Source organism: Heptranchias perlo, chromosome 13, assembly GCF_035084215.1.
Source record: "Heptranchias perlo isolate sHepPer1 chromosome 13, sHepPer1.hap1, whole genome shotgun sequence".
Classification (NCBI taxonomy): domain Eukaryota; kingdom Metazoa; phylum Chordata; class Chondrichthyes; order Hexanchiformes; family Hexanchidae; genus Heptranchias; species Heptranchias perlo.
Window position 1 is genome coordinate 72719236 of NC_090337.1, and position 18753 is coordinate 72737988.

The 18753-nt window shown below is 33.1% G+C and overlaps 1 protein-coding gene across 2 annotated transcripts in view; it reads left to right on the forward strand.

The window, feature by feature from the left end:
* LOC137331699 (solute carrier organic anion transporter family member 2A1-like) overlaps positions 1-18753 on the forward strand; it is a 323160-nt gene that overhangs the window by 146170 nt on the left and 158237 nt on the right. For both annotated transcript variants that reach the window (XM_067995691.1, XM_067995692.1), the window contains one exon: positions 13196-13420. In XM_067995691.1, coding sequence (XP_067851792.1) covers positions 13196-13420 — 225 coding nt within the window. The remainder of the gene's footprint in view (positions 1-13195; positions 13421-18753) is intronic.

Genomic DNA, 18753 nt, shown 5'->3' on the forward strand with positions numbered 1-18753 from the left:
TAAATACAGTAAATGCAGTAAATACAACAAATGAAGTAAATACAACACATTCTGTAAATACAGTAAATGCCAGTAAATACAATAAATGCAGTAAATGCAGTAAATACAATAAATGCTGTAAGTACAGTAAATGCTGTAAATAAAACAAATGCAGTAAATCCAGTAAATGCAGTGAATACAATCAATGCAGTAAATACAGTAAATGCTGTAAATACAATAAATGCTTTAAACGCAGTAAATACAATAAATGCAGTAAATACAGTAAATGCTGTAAATACAATAAATGCAGTTAACACAGTAAATGCAGTAAATACAATAACTGCTGTAAATACAATAAATGCAGTAAACACACTAAATACAATACATGCAGTAAATACAGAACATGCTGTAAATACAATAAATTCAGTAAATGCAGTAAATATAATAAATGCAGTAAATACAGTAAATGCTGAAAATACAATAAATTCTGTAAATACAGTAAATGCAGTAAATACAATAAATGCTGTAAACACAGTAAATGCTGTAAATACAATAAATGCAGGAAATGCAGTAAATAAAATCAATGCGTTAAATGTAGTAAATACAATAAATGCAGTAATTACAGTAAATGCTGTAAATACAATAACTTCAGTAAATGCAGTAAATTCAAGGCATTCTGTAAATAACGTAAATGCAGTAAATACAATAAATCCAGTAAATGCAGTAAATACAATAAATGCAGTCAATACAATAAATGCAGTAAATACAATAAATGCAGTAAATGCAGTAAATTCAGTAAATACAATAAATTGTGTAAATACTGCAAATGCAGTAAATACAATAAATGCAGTAAATACAATAAATTCTGCTAATACAGTAAATGCAGGAAATGCAGTAAATGCAGTAAATACAATAAATGCAGTAAATACAATAAATTCTGTAAATACAGTAAATGCAGTACATACAATAAATACAGTAAATACAATAAATTCAGTAAATATAATAAATGCAGTAAATACAATAAATGCAGTCCATACAATATATGCTGTAAATACATTAAATGCAGTACATACAATAAATGCAGTAAATACAGTAAATGCTGTAAATACGATAACTTCAGTAAATGCAGTAAATTCAATAAATGCAGTAAATACATTAAATACAGTAAATGCAGCAAATACATTAAATTCCTGTAAATACAATAAATTCAGTAAATGCAGTAAATATAATAAATGCAGTAAATACAATAAATGCTTTAAGTACAATAAATTCAGTAAATGCAGTATATATAATAAATGCAGTAAATACAGTAAATGGTGAAAATGCAATAAATGCAGTAAATACAATAAATTCTGTAAATATACTAAATGCAGTAAATACAATAAATGCAGTAAATACAATAAATTCTGTAAATACAGTAAATGCAGTACATACAATAAATGCAGTAAATACAATAAATTCTGTAAATATAGTAAATGCAGTAAATACAATAATTGCAGTAAATACAATAAATTCTGTAAATACAGTAAATGCAGTAAATACAATAAATGCAGGAAATGCAGTAAATACAATAAATGCTGTAAGTACAGTAAATGCTGTAAATAAAACAAATGCAGTAAATCCAGTAAATGCAGTGAATACAATCAATGCAGTAAATACAGTAAATGCTGTAAATACAATAAATGCATTAAACGCAGTAAATACAATAATTGCAGTAAATGCTGTAAATACAATAAATGCAGTTCACACAGTAAATGCAGTAAATACAATAACTGCAGTAAATACAATAAATGCATTAAAAGCAGTAAATACAATAAATGCAGTAAATCCATTAAATGCAGTAAATACAATAAATGCAGTAAATGCAGTAAATACAATAAATGCAGTAAATACAATAAATTCTGTAAATACAGTAAATGCAGTACATACAATAAATGCAGTAAATACAATAAATTCTGTAAATACTGCAAATGCAGTAAATACAATAAATGCAGTAAATACAATAAATTCTGCTAATACAGTAAATGCAGGAAATGCAGTAAATGCAGTAAATACAATAAATGCAGTAAATACAATAAATTCTGTAAATACAGTAAATGCAGTACATACAATAAATACAGTAAATACAATAAATTCAGTAAATATAATAAATGCAGTAAATACAATAAATGCAGTCCATACAATATATGCTGTAAATACATTAAATGCAGTACATACAATAAATGCAGTAAATACAGTAAATGCTGTAAATACGATAACTTCAGTAAATGCAGTAAATTCAATAAATGCAGTAAATACATTAAATACAGTAAATGCAGCAAATACATTAAATTCCTGTAAATACAATAAATTCAGTAAATGCAGTAAATATAATAAATGCAGTAAATACAATAAATGCTTTAAGTACAATAAATTCAGTAAATGCAGTATATATAATAAATGCAGTAAATACAGTAAATGGTGAAAATACAATAAATGCAGTAAATACAATAAATTCTGTAAATATACTAAATGCAGTAAATACAATAAATGCAGTAAATACAATAAATTCTGTAAATACAGTAAATGCAGTACATACAATAAATGCAGTAAATACAATAAATTCTGTAAATATAGTAAATGCAGTAAATACAATAATTGCAGTAAATACAATAAATTCTGTAAATACAGTAAATGCAGTAAATACAACAAATGCAGGAAATGCAGTAAATACAATAAATGCTGTAAGTACAGTAAATGCTGTAAATAAAACAAATGCAGTAAATCCAGTAAATGCAGTGAATACAATCAATGCAGTAAATACAGTAAATGCTGTAAATACAATAAATGCATTAAACGCAGTAAATACAATAATTGCAGTAAATGCTGTAAATACAATAAATGCAGTTCACACAGTAAATGCAGTAAATACAATAACTGCAGTAAATACAATAAATGCATTAAAAGCAGTAAATACAATAAATGCAGTAAATCCATTAAATGCAGTAAATACAATAAATGCAGTAAATGCAGTAAATACAATAAATGCAGTAAATACAATAAATTCTGTAAATACAGTAAATGCAGTACATACAATAAATGCAGTAAATACAATAAATTCTGTAAATATAGTAAATGCAGTAAATACAATAATTGCAGTAAATACAATAAATGCTGTAAATACAGTAAATGCTGTAAATACAATAAATGCAGGAAATGCAGTAAATAAAATCAATGTGTTAAATGTAGTAAATACAATAAATGCAGCAATTACAGTAAATGCTGTAAATACAATAACTTCAGTAAATGCAGTAAATACAATAAATGCAGTACATACAATAAATGCAGTAAATACAATAAATCCAGTAAATGCAGTAAATACAATAAATGCAGTCAATACAATAAATGCAGTAAATACAGAAAATGCAGTCAATACATTAAATACAGTAAATGCTGTAAATAAATAAATGCGGTAAATACAGTAAATGCAGTAAATACAATAAATGAAGTAAATACAATACATTCTGTAAATACAGTAAATGCCAGTAAATACAATAAATGCAGTAAATGCAGTAAATACAATAAATGCTGTAAGTACAGTAAATGCTGTAAATAAAACAAATGCAGTAAATCCAGTAAATGCAGTGAATACAATCAATGCAGTAAATACAGTAAATGCTGTAAATACAATAAATGCTTTAAACGCAGTAAATACAATAAATGCAGTAAATACAGTAAATGCTGTAAATACAATAAATGCAGTTAACACAGTAAATGCAGTAAATACAGTAACTGCTGTCAATACAATAAATGCAGTAAATGCACGAAATACAATAAATGCAGTAAATCTAGTAAATGCAGTAAATACAATAAATGCAGTACAAAAAATCAATACAGTAAATACAGAAAATGCAATAAATGCAGTAAATACAGTAAATGCTGTAAATACAATAAATACAGTAAATGCTGTAAATACAATAAATGCAGTAAATGCAGTAAATACAATAAATGCAGTACATACAATAAATGCAGTAAATACTGTAAATACAATAAATGCAGTAAATACAATAAATTCTGTAAATATAGTAAATGCAGTAAATACAATAAATGCAGTAAATACAATAAATTCTGTAAATACAGTAAATGCAGTACATACAATAAATGCAGTAAATACAATAAATTCTGTAAATATAGCAAATGCAGTTAATACAATAAATGCAGTAAATACAATAAATTCTGTAAATACAGTAAATGCAGTAAATACAATAAATGCTGTAAACACAGTAAATGCTGTAAATACAATAAATGCAGGAAATGCAGTAAATAAAATCAATGCGTTAAATGTAGTAAATACAATAAATGCAGTAATTACAGTAAATGCTGTAAATACAATAACTTAAGTAAATGCAGTAAATACAATGCATTCTGTAAATAACGTAAATGCAGTAAATACAATAAATCCAGTAAATGCTGTAAATACAATAAATGCAGTCAATACAATAAATGCAGTAAATACAGAAAATGCAGTCAATACATTAAATACAGTAAATGCTGTAAATAAATAAATGCTGTAAACACAGTAAATGCAGTAAATACAATAAATGAAGTAAATACAATACATTCTGTAAATTCAGTAAATGCCAGTAAATACAATAAATGCAGTAAATGCAGTAAATACAATAAGTGCTGTAAGTACAGTAAATGCTATAAATACAACAAATGCAGTAATCCAGTAAATGCAGTGAATACAATCAATGCAGTATATACAGTAAATGCTGTAAATACAATAAATGCATTAAATGCAGTAAATACAATAAATGCAGTAAATACAGTAAATGCTGTAAATACAATAAATGCAGTTAACACAGTAAATGCAGTAAATACAATAACTGCTGTAAATACAATAAATGCAGTAAACACACTAAATACAATACATGCAGTAAATACAGAACATGCTGTAAATACAATAAATTCAGTAAATGCAGTAAATATAATAAATGCAGTAAATACAGTAAATGCTGAAAATACAATAAATTCTGTAAATACAGTAAATGCAGTAAATACAATAAATGCTGTAAACACAGTAAATGCTGTAAATACAATAAATGCAGTAAATACAATAAATTCTTTAAATATAGTAAATGCAGTAAATACAATAACTGCAGTAAATACAATAAATTCTGTAAATACAGTAAATGCAGTACATACAATAAATGCAGTAAATACAATAAATTCTGTAAATATAGTAAATGCAGTAAATACAATAATTGCAGTAAATACAATAAATTCTGTAAATACAGTAAATGCAGTAAATACAATAAATGCAGGAAATGCAGTAAATACAATAAATGCTGTAAGTACAGTAAATGCTGTAAATAAAACAAATGCAGTAAATCCAGTAAATGCAGTGAATACAATCAATGCAGTAAATACAGTAAATGCTGTAAATACAATAAATGCATTAAACGCAGTAAATACAATAAATGCAGTAAATGCTGTAAATACAATAAATGCAGTTCACACAGTAAATGCAGTAAATACAATAACTGCAGTAAATACAATAAATGCATTAAAAGCAGTAAATACAATAAATGCAGTAAATCCATTAAATGCAGTAAATACAATAAATGCAGTAAATACAATAAATGCAGTAAATACAATAAATTCTGTAAATACAGTAAATGCAGTACATACAATAAATGCAGTAAATACAATAAATTCTGTAAATATAGTAAATGCAGTAAATACAATAATTGCAGTAAATACAATAAATGCTGTAAATACAGTAAATGCTGTAAATACAATAAATGCAGGAAATGCAGTAAATAAAATCAATGTGTTAAATGCAGTAAATACAATAAATGCAGTAATTACAGTAAATGCTGTAAATACAATAACTTCAGTAAATGCAGTAAATACAAGGCATTCTGTAAATACAGTAAATGCAGTAAATACAATAAATCCAGTAAATGCAGTAAATACAATAAATGCAGTCAATACAATAAATGCAGTAAATACAGAAAATGCAGTCAATACATTAAATACAGTAAATGCTGTAAATAAATAAATGCGGTAAATACAGTAAATGCAGTAAATACAATAAATGAAGTAAATACAATACATTCTGTAAATACAGTAAATGCCAGTAAATACAATAAATGCAGTAAATGCAGTAAATACAATAAATGCTGTAAGTACAGTAAATGCTGTAAATAAAACAAATGCAGTAAATCCAGTAAATGCTGTAAATACAATAAATGCAGTTAACACAGTAAATGCAGTAAATACAATAACTGCTGTAAATACAATAAATGCAGTAAACGCACTAAATACAATAAATGCAGTAAATCTAGTAAATGCAGTAAATACAATAAATGCAGTACAAAAAATCAATACAGTAAATACAGTAAATGCAATAAATGCAGTAAATACAGTAAATGCTGTAAATACAATAAATACAGTAAATGCTGTAAATACAATAAATACAGTAAATGCTGTAAATACAATAAATGCAGTAAATGCAGTAAATACAATAAATGCAGTACATACAATAAATGCAGTAAATACTGTAAATACAATAAATGCAGTAAATACAATAAATTCTGTAAATATAGTAAATGCAGTAAATACAATAAATGCAGTAAATACAATAAATTCTGTAAATACAGTAAATGCAGTACATACAATAAATGCAATAAATACAATAAATTCTGTAAATATAGCAAATGCAGTTAATACAATAAATGCAGTAAATACAATAAATTCTGTAAATACAGTAAATGCAGTAAATACAATAAATGCTGTAAACACAGTAAATGCTGTAAATACAATAAATGCAGGAAATGCAGTAAATAAAATCAATGCGTTAAATGTAGTAAATACAATAAATGCAGTAATTACAGTAAATGCTGTAAATACAATAACTTAAGTAAATGCAGTAAATACAATGCATTCTGTAAATAACGTAAATGCAGTAAATACAATAAATCCAGTAAATGCCGTAAATACAATAAATGCAGTCTATACAATAAATGCAGTAAATACAGAAAATGCAGTCAATACATTAAATACAGTAAATGCTGTAAGTAAATAAATGATGTAAATACAGTAAATGCAGTAAATACAATAAATGAAGTAAATACAATACATTCTGTAAATTCAGTAAATGCCAGTAAATACAATAAATGCAGTAAATGCAGTAAATACAATAAATGCTGTAATTACAGTAAATGCTGTAAATACAACAAATGCAGTAATCCAGTAAATGCAGTAAATGCTGTAAATACAATAAATGCATTAAACGCAGTAAATACAATAAATGCAGTAAATACAGTAAATGCTGTAAATACAATAAATGCAGTTAACACAGTAAATGCAGTAAATACAATAACTGCTGTAAATACAATAAATGCAGTAAACGCACTAAATACAATAAATGCAGTAAATACAGAACATGCTGTAAATACAATAAATTCAGTAAATGCAGTAAATATAATAAATGCAGTAAATACAGTAAATGCTGAAAATACAATAAATTCTGTAAATACAGTAAATGCAGTAAATACAATAAATGCTGTAAACACAGTAAATGCTGTAAATACAATAAATGCAGGAAATGCAGTAAATAAAATCAATGCGTTAAATGTAGTAAATACAATAAATGCAGTAATTACAGTAAATGCTGTAAATACAATAACTTCAGTAAATGCAGTAAATTCAAGGCATTCTGTAAATAACGTAAATGCAGTAAATACAATAAATCCAGTAAATGCAGTAAATACAATAAATGCAGTCAATACAATAAATGCAGTAAATACAATAAATGCAGTAAATGCAGTAAATTCAGTAAATACAATAAATTGTGTAAATACTGCAAATGCAGTAAATACAATAAATGCAGTAAATACAATAAATTCTGCTAATACAGTAAATGCAGGAAATGCAGCAAATACAATAAATGCAGTAAATGCTGTAAATACAATAACTTCAGTAAATGCAGTAAATACAAGGCATTCTGTAAGTAACGTAAATGCAGTAAATACAATAAATCCAGTGAATGCAGTAAATACAATAAATGCAGTAAATACAATAAATGCAGTACATACAATAAATACAGTAAATACAGGAAATGCAGTAAATGCAGAAAATACAATAAATGCAGTAAATACAGTAAATGCTGTAAATACAATAACTTCAGTAAATGCAGTAAATACAATAAATGCAGTAAATACATTAAATACAGTAAATGCAGTAAATACAATAAATGCTGTAAATACAATAAATTCAGTAAATGCAGTAAATATAATAAATGCAGTAAATACAGCAAATGCTGAAAATACAATGAATGCAGTAAATTCAATAAATTCAGTAAATGCAGTAAGTGCAGTAAATACAATAAATTCTGTAAATACTGTAAATGCAGTAAATACAGCACATACAATAAATACATTAAATACAGTAAATGCTGTAAAACAATAAATAAAGTGAATGCAGTAAATATAATAAATACAGTACATATAATAAATGATGTAAATACAATAAAAGCAGTAAATGCAGTAAATACAGTAAATGCAGTAAATACAATAAATGCAGTAAATGCAGAAAATACAATGCAGTAAATGCAGTAAATACAGAAAATGCAGTCAATACATTAAATACAGTAAATGATGTAAATAAATAAATGCTCTTCATACCGTAAATGCAGTAATTAGAATAAATGCAGTAAATACAATAAATTCTGTAAATACAGTAAATGCAGCAAATACAATAAATGCAGTAAATGCAGTAAATACAATGCAGTAAATACAGAACATGCAGTCAAAACATTAAATACAGTAAATGATGTAAATAAATAAATGCTGTAAATACAGTAAATGCAGTAAATACAATAAATGCAGTGAATACAATACATTCTGTAAATACAGCAAATGCAGTAAATAAATAAAATGCAGTAAATGCAGCAAATTCAATAAATGCTGTAAATACAGTAAATGCTGTAATTACAATAAATGCAGTAAATACAGTAAATGCAGTGAATACAATCAATGCAGTAAATACAGTAAATGCTGTAAATACAATAAATGCAGTAATTACAGTAAATGCAGTAAATACAATAAATGCAGTAAATACAGTGAATGCTGTAAATACATTAACTTCAATCAATGCAGTAAATACAATAAATGCAGTAATTACAGAACATGCTGTAAATACAATAAATTCAGTAAATGCAGTAAATATAATAAATGCAGTAAATACAGTAAATGCTGAAAATACAATAAATGCAGTAAATACAATAAATGCAGTAAATTCAGTAAATTCAGTAAATACAATCAATTCTGTAAATACTGCAAATGCAGTAAATACAATAAATGCAGTACATACAATAAATTCTGCAAATACAGTAAATTCAGGAAATGCAGTAAATGCAGTAAATACAATGCAGTAAATGCAGTAAATACAATAAATTCTGTAAATACTGTAAATGCAGTAAACACAATAAATGCATTAAATCCAGTAAATGCAGTAAATACAATAAATGCAGTAAATACAGTAAATGCAGTAAATGCTGTAAATACAATAAATGCAGTAAATGCAGTAAATACAGAAAATGCAGTAAATACAATAAATACAGTAAATGCTGCAAATACAACAAATGCAGTAAATGCTGTAAATTCAGAAAGTGCAGTAAATAAAATAAATGCAGTAAATATAATAAATGCTGTAAATGCAGTAAATACAATAAATGCTGTAAATGCAGTAAATACAATAAATACAATAAATGCAGGAAATACAATAATTACAGTACCCACAGTAAATGCTGTAAATATAGTAAATGCAGTAAATAGGAATATATGCAGTAAATACAATAAATTCTGTAAATACAGTAAATGCAGTACACACAATAAATGCAGTAAATTCAGTAAATACAATAAATGTAGTAAATACAGTAAATGCAGTAAATACAGTAAATACAATAAATGCTGTAAATACAATAAATGCAGTAAATGCAATAAATGCAGTATATGCAGTACATACAACAAATACAGTAAATGCAGGAAATACAATAAATGCAGTAAATACAATAAATTCTGTAAATACAGTAAATGCAGTACATACAATAAATACAGTAAATACAATAAATTCAGTAAATATAATAAATGCAGTAAATACAATAAATGCAGTCCATACAATATATGCTTTAAATACATTAAATGCAGTAAATACAATAAATACAGTACATACAATAAATGCAGTAAATGTTGTAAATGCAATAAATGCAGTAAATACAGTAAATGCAGTAAATACAATAAATGCTGTAAATACAGTAAATGCTGCAAATAATATAAATGCAGTAAATACAATAAATGCAGTAAATGTTGTAAATACAATAAATGCAGTCAATACAATTAATGCAGTAAATACAATAAATGCAGTAAATACAATAAATGCTGTAAATACAGTAAATGCTGTAAATGCAGTAAATACAATAAATGCAGGAAATACAATAATTACAGCACATACAGTAATTGCTGTAAATACAGTAAATGCTGTAAATACAATAAATACAGTAAATGCAGTAAATACAATAAATACAGTAAATACAACAAATGCAGTAAATGCAGTAAGTGCAGTAAATACAATAAGTGCAGTAAATATAATAAATGCAGTAAATGTTGTAAATTCAATAAATGCAGTAAATACAGTAAATGCAGTAAATACAATAAATGCTGTAAATGCAGTAAATGCAATAAATGCTGTAAATACAATAAATCCAGTAAATACAATAAATACATTACATATAATAAATGCTGTAAATACAGTGAATGCAGTACATACAATAAATGCAGTAAATACAATAAATGCTGTAAATACATTAAATGCTGTAAATACAGTAAATTCTGTAAATACAATAAATTATGTAAATACATTAAATGCTGTAAATACAATAAATGAAGTAAATACAATAAATACAGTACATATAATAAATGCTGTAAATACAGTAAATTCTGTAAATACAATAAATTCTGTAAATGCTGTACATACAATAAATGCTGTAAATACAGTAAATACAATAAATGCTGTAAATACAGTAAATACAATAAATGCAGTAAATCCAGTAAATGCAGTATTGTAGCTTTTGCCCCAACTCCTTAGCTGATAGGTTGCCCAGAAATTAATGGCATATTAATTACATCAACAACTAGTGCCTTTAATGTAGGAAAAGGTTGAAAGGCATTTCACAGAGGTGTAATCAGACTGAGCCAAAGAAGGAGACATTAGGAGGGGTGACCAAAAGCAGACCAATTAGGTGGGTTAATTCCTGTGTTAGCAGCGAACATACCAGCTCCTTTGATTTAGTTGCCACAGAATGGCCACAGTTATCGCTCACCCAATTCTTGCCAGCTGCAGTAATCTTGAGTAACTTGATATTTTTGGAGATTGAAGACGAGTTGCAAAAATATATTCTTCTCAATCAAAGAAAGAATTAAATAAAGCCTTGTATTTCTATAGTGCCTCTCAGAACCTCAGGCCGTCACAAAACACTTTACAACCAATGAAGTACTTTCAAAGTGTAGCCACTGTCTTAATGTAAGAAACGCATCAGCTGATTTGTGCACAGCAAGATCCCACAAAGAGCAATGAAATAAATGACCAGATATCACAAAACAGGCTGGAATCTTATTCCAATGTTTGAATCAGGTGTTAATTTTATGATTTACATCAATTAGTGTAGCTTGAGCTGATAAGTGGCAAGTAACATTCGTGCCAGACAAGTGCCAGGCAATGACCATCTCCAACAAGAGAGAGTCTAACCACCTCCCCTTGACATTCAATGGCATTACCATCACCGAATCCCCCACCATCAACATCCTAGAGGTCACCATTGACCAGAAACTTAACTGGACCAGCCACATAAATATTGTGGCTATAAAAGCAGGTCAGAGGCTGGGTATTCTGCGGTGAGTGACTCACCTCCTGACTCCCCAAAGCCTTTCCACCATCTACAAGGCACAAGTCAGGAGTGTGATGGAATATTCTCCACTTACCTGGATGAGTGCAGCTCCAACAACACTCAAGAAGCTTGACACTATCCAGGACAAAGCAGCCCACTTGGTTGGCACCCCATCCACCACCATAAACATTCACTCCCTCCACCACCGGCACTGCAGTGTATACCATCCACAGGATGCACTGCAGCAACTCGCCAAGGCTTCTTCGACAGCACCTCCCAAACCCGCGACCTCTACCACCTAGAAGGACGAGAGCAGCAGGCACATGGGAACAACACCACCTGCACGTTCCCCTCCAAGTCACACACCATCCCGACTTGGAAATATATCGCCGTTCCTTCATTGTCGCTGGGTCAAAATCCTGGAACTCCCTTCCTAACAGCACTGTGGGAGAACCTTCACCACATGGACTGCAGTGGTTCAAGAAGGCGGCTCACCACCACCTTCTCAAGGGCAATTAGGGATGGGCAATAAATGTCGACCTTGCCAGTGACGCCCACATCCCAAAAATGAATTAACAAAAAGGAATTCCTTTCAACCTGGCCAAGTTTCTTAACATCTGATGTGCTTTCCTTTAATATTACTGAGGTGATTAAGCAGCTAATCCCATCTCTCCAGTGATTTCTCTCCAGTGGAGAGACTGGAGAAGCTGGGGTTGTTCTCCTTAGAGCAGAGAAGGTTAAGAAGAGATTTGATAGAAGTGTTCAAAATCATGAAGGGTTTTGATAGAGTAAATAAAGAGAAACTGGCAGAAGGGTCGGTAACCAGAGGACACAGATTTAAGATAATTGGCAAAAGAACCAGAGGCGACATGAGGAGAAATGTTTTTTACGCAGCGAGTTGTTATGATCTGGAATGCATTGCCTGAAAGGGTGGTGGAAGCAGATTCAATAATAACTTTCAAAAATACTTGAAGGGGAAAATTTACAGGGCTGTGGGGAAAGAGCAGGGAGTGGGACTAATTGGATAGCTCTTTCAAAGAGCCTGTACAGGCACAATGGGCCAAATGGCCTCCTTCTGTGCTGTATCATTCTATGATTCTATGATTTATGGGGCAGTTCCCACACAACGCCCTGCATCATCATCATCACAACACAACATAACAAACCCCCTGCACCAGGAGTGCTAAAATCAACCCCAGTTTCTGTATCAATCACAAGATGAAAGAAAACACTAAAAATAGAGAAATAAAATCTGTGGAAACCAATGATGTGTTTTCTTTGCAGGGAATGCAAGCCATCCCAACGCAGCCACCTGTCAGTTAACAAACCTGACACATGGGCACGAATCTTGTGACAAGTCAGACCAAAAATACAATGAGATGAGCAGTGTGTGGATAATGATGGTCATTGCCCAGTTAATGGCGGGCATCGGGACAGTTCCTATTCAACCCTTTGGCATTTCATACGTGGATGACTTTGCTGAACCATCCAATTCTCCGCTCTATATCGGTGAGTTTAAACAAAGGAAGATCAATTCTCCTGGTGAATCTTTGAAAATAGATTTGTACATTAATCCTGAATGCAGCAATATTATATCCCTTGTAATCGAGTGCCCCTTGTCTCAGGATGTCCAGTACTTGTATCATCCCTTCCAATTCTCAACATCAATTTAACCCAGTCAACTAAAGGCAGTTCAGGTCCTGCACACTTTTATTGTTCGGTTCACAAACACACAATTATCACAAACCCAATCAGATCGTGGCTGATCTGTACCTCAACTCCATTTACCCGCCTTTCCTCCATCTCCCTCGATACCTTTACCCAACAAAAATCTATCAATCTCAGTCTTGTAAATTCCAATTGTCCCTCAGCATCCACAGCCTTTGTGGAAACAGTTCCAGATTTCCACTCTTTATGTGAAAAAGTGCTCTCTGATTTCACTCCTGAATGGCTTAGCTCTAATTTTAAAAATGATTCTCCCCTGTTCTTACTTTCTCCACCAGAGGAAATAGTTTCTCTGAATCTACCCTATCAAATCCCTTTATCACTTTAAACACCTCAATTCAATCACCTGCCAACCTTCTAAACTCCAGGGATACAAGTCCAGTTATGAAAATGTCAGTGCGACCCCTTGATTCCGTTACTGTGATCCACTGCAACTGTCCACCTTCATGAGCTCATTTTTCTCAAATCCACCCAAGAATGTCAATCCATATAAAAAAATAATCCGATTCACTTCAGTGTCATTTAACATCCATTCAACACATCTCTGTACATACTAAATTACAGCGATATGTTTGCAAGAAACAAAACGTTTGTGTGTAATCCCTAAATAATCCTTTTATATGACCAGTTAAAGCCAGGTGAGGACTATATGTAACCGTGCGATACTGCACAGCCCCGCTATCAGTGGATTACACTGTCATCAATAAAAGCCTTTTTGAAGCATGTCTATGACTTGATAAGCAACTTTTTCTCTTTTTTTGTGCGTAGCCTTTAGTTGGGTCGATAATATAATTTGTGGATCTGGATACCTGGGAACGTATTCGGTTCTTGGGCTTTCCTGTCCCCAGTGAGTGTGTTTTTGTTGTGAGGTGATATAATCTGACGTGTTCACTTTCATGAAGTAAATTGGAGCATTCCTTGTGTGGCACAATCAGATTTCACGTCAATATCTTCAGCTAAATGTGTCAGGTTTACTTTCATGCTTGGGCAGAGGTTGGTAAAGACAGAGAGTGAATCTCTAACAGAGTGAGGTACTAACGGAGTGAGGTACGAACAGAGTGAGGTACTAACGGAGTGAGGTACTAACGGAGTGAGGTACTAACAGAGTGAGGTACTAACAGAGTGAGGTACTAACAGAGTGAGGTGTACTAATGGAGTGAGGTACTAACAGTGAGGTATTAATGGAGTGAGGTACGAATGGAGTGAGGTACTAACAGTGAGGTATTAATGGAGTGAGGTACTAACGGAGTGAGGTACTAACAGAGTGAGGTACTAATGGAGTGAGGTACTAACAGAGTGAGGTGCTAACAGAGTGAGGTACTAATGGAGTGAGGTACTAACAGAGTGAGGTGCTAACGGAGTGAGGTACTAACAGAGTGAGGTACTAATGGAGTGAGGTACTAACAGAGTGAGGTGCTAACGGAGTGAGGTACTAACAGAGTGAGGTACTAACAGAGTGAGGTACTAACAGTGAGGTATTAATGGAGTGAGGTACTAACAGAGTGAGGTGCTAACAGAGTGAGGTACTAATGGAGTGAGGTACTAACAGAGTGAGGTGCTAACGGAGTGAGGTACTAACAGAGTGAGGTATTAATGGAGTGAGGTACTAACAGAGTGAGGTACTAACAGTGAGGTATTAATGGAGTGAGGTACCAATGGAGTGAGGTACTAACGGAGTGAGGTACTATTGGAGTGAGGTACTAACAGAGTAAGGTACTAACAGAGTGAGGTACTATTGGATTGAGGTACTATCGGAGTGAGGCACTATTGGATTGAGGTACTATCGGAGTGAGGTACTAACAGAGTGAGGTACTAATGGAGTGAGGTACTAACAGTGAGGTATTAATGGAGTGAGGTACTAATGGAGTGAGGTACTATCGGAGTGAGGTACTAACAGAGTGAGGTACTAACAGTGAGGTATTAATGGAGTGAGGTACTAACAGTGAGGTATTAATGGAGTGAGGTACTAACAGTGAGGTATTAATGGAGTGAGGTACTAATGGAGTGAGGTACTAACGGAGTGAGGTACTATTGGAGTGAGGTACTAACAGAGTGAGGTACTATTGGATTGAGGTACTATCGGAGTGAGGTACTATCGGAGTGAGGTACTATCGGAGTGAGGTATGATCGGAGTGAGGTACTATCGGAGTGAGGTACTATTGGATTGAGGTACTATCGGAGTGAGGTACTATCGGAGTGAGGTACTATCGGAGTGAGGTACTATCGGAGTGAGGTACTAACAGAGTGAGGTACTAATGGAATGAGGTACTATTGGATTGAGGTACGATCGGAGTGAGGTACTAATGGAGTGAGGTACTATCGGAGTGAGGTACTATCGGAGTGAGGTACTAACGGAGTGAGGTACTATCGGAGTGAGGTACTATCGGAGTGAGGTACTATTGGATTGAGGTACGATCGGAGTGAGGTACTAATGGAGTGAGGTACTAACAGAGTGAGGTACTATCGGAGTGAGGTACTAATGGAGTGAGGTACTAACAGTGAGGTATTAATGGAGTGAGGTACTAAAGGAGTGAGGTACTAACAGAGTGAGGTACTAACAGAGTGAGGTATTAATGGAGTGAGGTACTAACGGAGTGAGGTACTATTGGAGTGAGGTACTAACAGAGTGAGGTACTAACAGAGTGAGGTATTAATGGAGTGAGGTACTATCGGAGTGAAGTACTAACGGATTGAGGTACTAACAGAGTGAGGTACTAACGGAGTGAGGTACTAACGGAGTGAGGTACTATCGGAGTGAGGTACTATCGGAGTGAGGTACTAATGGAGTGAGGTACTATCGGAGTGAGGTACTAACGGAGTGAGGTACTATTGGATTGAGGTACTATCGGAGTGAGGTACTAATGGAGTGAGGTACTAACAGAGTGAGGTACTATCGGAGTGAGGTACTATCGGAGTGAGGTACTAATGGAGTGAGGTACTATCGGAGTGAGGTACTAACGGAGTGAGGTACTATCGGAGTGAGGCACTATCGGAGTGAGGTACTAACGGAGTGAGGTACTAACGGAGTGAGGTACTAACAGAGTGAGGTACTATCGGAGTGAGGCACTATTGGATTGAGGTACGATCGGAGTGAGGTACTATCGGAGTGAGGTACTATCGGAGTGAGGTACTATCGGAGTGAGGTACTATTGGATTGAGGTACGATCGGAGTGAGGTACTAATGGAGTGAGGTACTATCGGAGTGAGGTACTAACAGAGTGAGGTACTATCGGAGTGAGGTACTATTGGATTGAGGTACTAATGGAGTGAGGTACTAACAGAGAGGTATTAATGGAGTGAGGTACTAAAGGAGTGAGGTACTAACAGAGTGAGGTACTAACAGAGTGAGGTATTAATGGAGTGAGGTACTAACGGAGTGAGGTACTAATGGAGTGAGGTACTAACAGTGAGGTATTAATGGAGTGAGGTACTAAAGGAGTGAGGTACTAACAGAGTGAGGTACTAACAGAGTGAGGTATTAATGGAGTGAGGTACTAACGGAGTGAGGTACTATTGGAGTGAGGTACTAACAGAGTGAGGTACTAACAGAGTGAGGTATTAATGGAGTGAGGTACTATCGGAGTGAAGTACTAACGGATTGAGGTACTAACAGAGTGAGGTACTAACGGAGTGAGGTACTAACGGAGTGAGGTACTATTGGATTGAGGTACTATCGGAGTGAGGTACTATCGGAGTGAGGTACTAATGGAGTGAGGTACTATCGGAGTGAGGTACTAACGGAGTGAGGTACTATCGGAGTGAGGTACTAATGGAGTGAGGTACTATCGGAGTGAGGTACTAACGGAGTGAGGTACTATCGGAGTGAGGTACTATCGGAGTGAGGTACTAACGGAGTGAGGTACTAACGGAGTGAGGTACTAACAGAGTGAGGTACTATCGGAGTGAGGTACTATCGGAGTGAGGTACTAACAGAGTGAGGTACTAACGGAGTGAGGTACTAATGGAGTGAGGTACTATCGGAGTGAGGTACTAACGGATTGAGGTACTAACAGAGTGAGGTACTAACAGAGTGAGGTACTATCGGAGTGAGGTACTATCGGAGTGAGGTACTAACAGAGTGAGGTACTAACAGAGTGAGGTACTATCGGAGTGAGGTACTATCGGAGTGAGGTACTATCGGAGTGAGGCACTATCGGATTGAGGTACTAACAGAGTGAGGTACTAACAGAGTGAGGTACTAATGGAGTGAGGTACTAATGGAGTGAGGTACTATCGGAGTGAGGTACTATCGGAGTGAGGCACTATCGGATTGAGGTACTAACAGAGTGAGGTACTAACAGAGTGAGGTACTATCCGAGTGAGGTACTAAAGGAGTGAGGTACTAACGGATTGAGGTACTAACAGAGTGAGGTACTAACAGAGTGAGGTACTAATGGAGTGAGGTACTATCGGAGTGAGGCACTATCGGAGTGAGGTACTAAAGGAGTGAGGTACTAACGGAGTGAGGTACTATTGGATTGAGGTACTATCGGAGTGAGGTACTATCGGAGTGAGGTACTAATGGAGTGAGGTACTATCGGAGTGAGGTACTAACGGAGTGAGGTACTATCGGAGTGAGGTACTATTGGATTGAGGTACTATCGGAGTGAGGTACTATCGGAGTGAGGTACTATCGGAGTGAGGTACTAACGGAGTGAGGTACTATCGGAGTGAGGTACTATCGGAGTGAGGTACTATCGGAGTGAGGTACTAATGGAGTGAGGTACTATCGGAGTGAGGTACTAACGGAGTGAGGTACTATCGGAGTGAGGTACTATCGGAGTGAGGTACTAACGGAGTGAGGTACTAACAGAGTGAGGTACTATCGGAGTGAGGTACTATCGGAGTGAGGTACTATCGGAGTGAGGTACTAACGGAGTGAGGTACTAACAGAGTGAGGTACTATCGGAGTGAGGTACTATCGGAGTGAGGCACTATCGGATTGAGGTACTAACAGAGTGAGGTACTAACAGAGTGAGGTACTAACAGAGTGAGGTACTAATGGAGTGAGGTACTATCGGAGTGAGGTACTATCGGAGTGAGGTACTAACAGAGTGAGGTACTAACAGAGTGAGGTACTAACAGAGTGAGGTACTATCGGAGTGAGGTACTATTGG